This window comes from Asterias amurensis, chromosome 3 (assembly GCF_032118995.1).
Source record: "Asterias amurensis chromosome 3, ASM3211899v1".
Taxonomy (NCBI): Eukaryota; Metazoa; Echinodermata; class Asteroidea; order Forcipulatida; family Asteriidae; genus Asterias; species Asterias amurensis.
In genome coordinates, this window is record NC_092650.1 from 16,230,878 (window position 1) to 16,236,294 (window position 5,417).

Here is a 5,417-nt window from a genome sequence, read left to right on the forward strand (position 1 = left end):
GAAAAGTTGATTTAACAAAAATAGAGATTGCTGACAACAGTGATTGGTGGAATTTGTCAATGAGAAGATTTCTGATTGGTTGAAAAATGGAAAATGGAAGAGCATGTCTGTATTTTGTCTGTCAGCGAGAAATAGGGGCATGGAGGAAGCAGCGAAGTACGCTGATGAGAGGGCAAAAGTATTTAAATGGTTATTTTGCTGCTCCAATTGCAACCAGTAATCATGTGCTATTGATGTTTAGACGACAAGGTAATCATGGTAAAGACTGACTGAGAAACAAACGGTAAATATTGTTAAAATAAAATACTGAAAGGGGTTGAAATTGCAGAACAAAATCAGTCTAGCTAGCCCTCTGACTGACCGTGAGTCTTACTGCGGCTGTGCACTGGGCCGGGGCAATGGTTGGTGATAAAGGAACACGTTGCCTTGGATCGGACGAGTTGGTCAAAACAAAAGCGTTTGTAATATGGGTAGAAAGATGTTGTAAAAGTAGAATACAATGATCCACACAAGTTTGCCTCGAAATTGCGTGGTTTTCCTTCTACTGTGCGAACTAACACGGTCGGCCATTTATGGGAGTCAAAATTTTGACCCCCATTAATGGCCGACGTGTTAGTCGACGAGGTAAACGGAAAACCACGCAATTTCGAGGCATGTTTGTGTGGATCATTGTATTCTACTTTTACAACATCTTTCTACCCATATGCATTTTATAAAAAAACGGTTACAAACGCTTTTCAGAAACCAACTCGACCGATCCAAGGCAACGTGTTCCTTTAAGATGTAGGGGGGGGGGAGGGGCTGGGAATTGTTACGGTTGTTGCTCAACTGACTGTACTATCTCGCTGTCACTGATGATTATGATACAATAACACAGTTCAGTGATACTAATTATTACGTAAAGGAAGTGGTGAAACTGAGTGAGAGTGTGGACTGTGGGAGTGTGGGTGTCTATTATTATTAAATTTATTTTTAATAATGCAATGATTAATTAAAATGATTGAAGGATTAACTTTTTGGGGAAAATGCAAAACTCTGAACTCCCAGTTATGAGTTAAGACGGAAAGAATGATTAATATTGAAGATCAATCAGATTTCGGATTGGGGTGGCTGGGCAGGAGTCAGGAGAGGTCAAAGACCAAAGCACAGGTACTTTTTGACAAGACCAGCAATAACCAAAAGGCTTGGTCGGCTGCATTATTGTACAACATACAGTCCCCATTCAATCAAGGTTGAATCATGTTAAAAAGCTCATAAAGCTTATATAGCTCATTAATAATGCAGGCAAAATGAAAGCTATCGGTCACTACAGTATCAGTATGCAGGTAATTGTATTGATAGTCACAGTTATTTCATTTGTCATATAGGAAGAATACAAGGTACTAACCTGTACAAACAATCTATTTTAAAGCGCTACTTTTATTTCCTTCATCAGCAGCTCAACAGACGTGGAACTTTTCAGAGAGTCAATCAGCAGCGGCTTCATCCAACAATGCTTGAAGGAGTTGGTGTTGTTGGGACAGGTTCCTTAGCAAGGATCCTCATCCCAACATTCCAAGCTGTCGGAATCCGGATCGTCGCTCTGTGGGGTCCAACTCTCGAGAAAGCTGCCGAGCTGGCCAGGCAGTTCAACATCACATTTTACACAGACCGTATCGACAATGTACTCCTAAACCCTGAGGTTGATTTAGTCTGCATAAATACACCCCCGCATCTTCACGCCCAAGTGGCGTCTAAAGCCCTTGGTATCGGTAAACACGTACTCTGTGAACGCCCAGCAGGGTTGAACAAGCACGACGCTTACAAGATGGTTACAGCCGCCCAGTATTACCCGTCCCTCATGTCTATCATGAATCACGGCCAGCGATTCTTGCCGGCGTTCATCCGCCTGAAGCGAATGATCCAAGACAAGGAGATCGGAGAAGTCTTCTTGTGCGACGTCAAGGTCACCTGTGGGTCCTTGCTAAGGGACAAATACAACTGGATGTGTGATGAGAACATGGGCGGCGGGGTCTTGAACACGTTTGGCTCCCACCTCATCGATATCATCACCTTCATCACCGGTCAGAAAGCCATCAAAGTCAGAGGGATGTTGAAGACGTTCGTGCGTCAGACGGACAAAATCAACGGAATCCGTCAGATCACGAGCGACGATTTCTGCTCCTTCCAGATGGAGCTCAGCCACAACGTCTGCGTCTCGGTGACGCTAAACACTCATGTCCCCGGACAGTTTAAACAGGAGATCCTCATCGTCGGTTCCGAAGGACGGTTGACTCTAAAAGAAGCGGATCTCTACGGACAGATGAGCGGGATGAGTCGAGAGCAACTCTTGATGGCCGACATCCAGCACATCACGGAGAGACAGAAGCAGGGCATACCCACCAACCAGGTACCCTTGCCATACCTCAAGGGAATGCTGAAGCTCATCGACGCCCTCAAGGAATCCTTTGAGAGGAAGAAGGAACGTCTGAGTTGGGAGCAGGAGCCCGTTGCCCTGGCAGCCACCTTTGAAGATGCGGTCTATGTACAGACTGTCTTAGATGCCATTCGTGAGTCCAATCGAACCGGGAACTGGGAGCTGGTTAATCTGACTGGGGATGGAGATCCTTATCAGTTTTTTCACTGACACTGAAAATGTTTGAAATATAAATCTTACATTGTGTGTCAACAAAGACAATAATATTGTATCCATTCCTGACTGAGAGTTATACATAGATGAGCGTTTGCATTGGAATGGGGCTCTAATGAGTATTTTGAATCCAAACACAATAGTATTGAAATACATGTAGTTTACTCTCCTACTCCTGGTTAAATTGTTTCCAACTTCATGCCTCATTTGTATTGTACTTTGGTGGCACGGTTGGCTTGTGCGTAAAGCGCTCGCCTCTCACCAAGTTGACCCCGGTTCGATTCCCATTCGGGGCCATATGTGAGTTGAGTTGTGCGTTCGTTCTCTGCTGTGCCACTAGGGTTTTCCAGACTATCTGGTTTTCCTCCCTCAGGAAAAAATAAAACACTCTTGATCTTGGCTGTGCTCCGTGGTCATAATGGGTTGATGTGGCTGGCAGCTGAATGCGCCCTTGCATGCCTGCTTCTCGAACATGTTGTAGCCCGTCCTTCGCAATTCAGCTCTAGCTGCGAGTAAGGACGATTAGTCCCCCAAATTATTATTATTATTACTATTATTATTATTATTATTATTATTTTTATCTGTTTGGATGAAAGTGTCATTTCAATACAGTGACAGAGTTGTATTAATGCTTCTTTTCACTGCTGTACCCAATTCAAAGCTCTACACCAAAATGGCTGCTTATACACCCAAATGGATGGCCATTCACCAAAATGGCTGGCCTACAAGGGGGGATTACCCGGTGCTTGTCAAACCCCAAAATGTTGTACGGCAATAGTTGGTGGAAACAGAAAATAGCAACTGTCTTTATTGTTATTGAACAAATAATGTGCAATCTTTAAAGAAATGTGTATTGTTTCTAAAACACCTTTAAAATAATCCAATTAGAATTGTATCTCAATTGTGCAAAATAGCTTGTGAAATTCAAGTTTACAACACACATTATTCAAACTGTGTACCACAATCAATTGCAAGTAACTGAAATAAGTGTAATGTGTATACTGACAAAAGTACTACAACTGTGAAGTTTATGAAGCTTTTGGAACTCAAAACGAGAACTTGTATCAGCTTAAAGGCAGTGGACACTATTGGTAATTGTCAAAGACCAGTCTTCCCCTTGGTGTAACTCAACATTTGCATAAATAACAAACCTGTGAAAATTTGAGCTCAATCGGGCGTCGAAGTTGCCAGATAACCATTATAGAAAAAAACACCCTTGTCACACTAAGTTGTGTGCTTTCAGATGCTTGATTTTGAGACCTCAAAATCTAGTTCTGAGGTCTCGAAATCAAATTCAGTAATTAAATTTGAGTAATTACCAATAGTGTCCACTGCCTTTAAGACTGTGTAAGTTTGATGTATATCTGTGATCTGTAGCCAAGTTTTTTTTTACACCAGTTATTCTGTAATGTTCCTTTATTTAAAATACAGGTTGGTTGTATGCATCTTAAACATTTATTGGAATAATAAATAAGGGTGATAGCACCCTGTACGTTGAGCTTGTTTGTTTGGTACCGGTAACTACTCAATTTTATCGCCATAAAAACATTCTTAGTGAGATTAGAAGCATTGGTTAAAGGCACTGTACACGTTTGGTAATTGTCAAAGACCAGTGTTTTCATTTTTGGTGTATCCCATCACAAGCATAAAAATAACAAACCTGTGAAAATTTAGGCTCAATTGGTCATCGAAGTTGCAAGAAAATGATGAAAGAAAAAACATGAGTTTGTGTGCTTTCAGATAGGAATTAAAGACTTCTGGCTAGAAGTCTTTTATTATTTTAGTGAGAAATTACCTCTTTCTCACAAAATACGTTACTTCAAAGGGAGTAATTTCCGACAATGTTTTATACTATCAACTGCTCTCCAATGATCGTTACCAAGTCAGGGTTAAGTTAATATTTGTTTTGAGTAATTGCCAAACATGTACCTTTCCTTTAATAGTATTCATCTATTTTGAGAGAGAAATATTTAGCCTTTTTGAGATTATGGCAGACACAATCTGGCAATATAAGGTTTGGGTACATTTTTCTGTATACATGTACACCCAAATTACATGGTGTACTCCAGTGTCCACCATACCTCAAAAAGGCTAATGGTGTCAACAATTTTTAACCCAAAATATTTTAATCTTGGGGTTGGTTTCTGTTTACTGTTTGGGAATGCTGCAGCTAGAGATGCAGTTGGTACCCGCTGTCGCCTCACCATGAAGCTGGATTCAACATTCGTGTTAAAATCCATTGGTATTTAAATTTGTCGTTTTCTCTCTGTAGACTACCCCAAAATTTATCCGAACTTTCACAGGTGACTTTTATTGTGCATCTTTCTTGATAATCAGCAATACATCGACAAAATTAACCTAGCTCCCTATTTACTATTTACGAAAAACAAGAGGAAGTGAATTTGTAAAGCATCTTGAAGACTGATTTGCCTCTTAGTCTAATTAAAATGCATAAATTATCTCTAAACAAAATGGGGGGGGGGGGGAGGAGAGACCCGGGACCAGGGACTCGAGTGTGGACCCAGCACTGGCAAAATAACTGAACATTTTGCTTATTATAAAGAAACACTGGAAAGGTGTCCTGGTGGTTTTCCCCTTGAAAGGGTCTAGTAATTTTAAATTGAAATAGGCCTTTATGGTTGCACAAAATATTACAATTCTCTTACTTCTATGACTGTCTTTTTTCACACTGATAGAATTATATTAAGAGCAGTAGAGGGCGCCGTTGTTACTTCCCTGAGTCGCCGCATGGTGGCGCCCTAGCTTGTGACCGCTACAAAACCCTGCA

The 5,417-nt window shown here is 41.1% G+C and overlaps 1 protein-coding gene across 3 annotated transcripts; it reads left to right on the plus strand.

Annotated features, from left to right (window-relative positions):
- The first annotated feature begins 129 nt into the window (after nucleotides 1-129).
- LOC139935345 (glucose-fructose oxidoreductase domain-containing protein 2-like) lies at nucleotides 130-4,123 on the plus strand. 3 transcript variants are annotated; one of them, XM_071929880.1, is made up of 2 exons: nucleotides 130-249; nucleotides 1,436-4,123. In XM_071929880.1, exon 2 carries the CDS (start codon nucleotides 1,493-1,495, stop codon nucleotides 2,624-2,626), a length of 1,134 nt encoding a protein of 377 aa, XP_071785981.1. In that variant the 5' UTR covers nucleotides 130-249; nucleotides 1,436-1,492; the 3' UTR covers nucleotides 2,627-4,123. The 3 variants fall into 3 exon arrangements, with proteins under 3 accessions (XP_071785981.1, XP_071785980.1, XP_071785979.1); XM_071929879.1 differs by having other exon boundaries at nucleotides 136-283; XM_071929878.1 differs by having other exon boundaries at nucleotides 136-283; nucleotides 1,439-4,123.
- Nucleotides 4,124-5,417: the final 1,294 nt, after the last annotated feature.

Bases quoted from the DNA above. Each gene is read 5' to 3' on its own strand.
- LOC139935345 (XM_071929880.1), top strand. From the start codon at position 1,493: ATGCTTGAAGGAGTTGGTGTTGTTGGGACAGGTTCCTTAGCAAGGATC.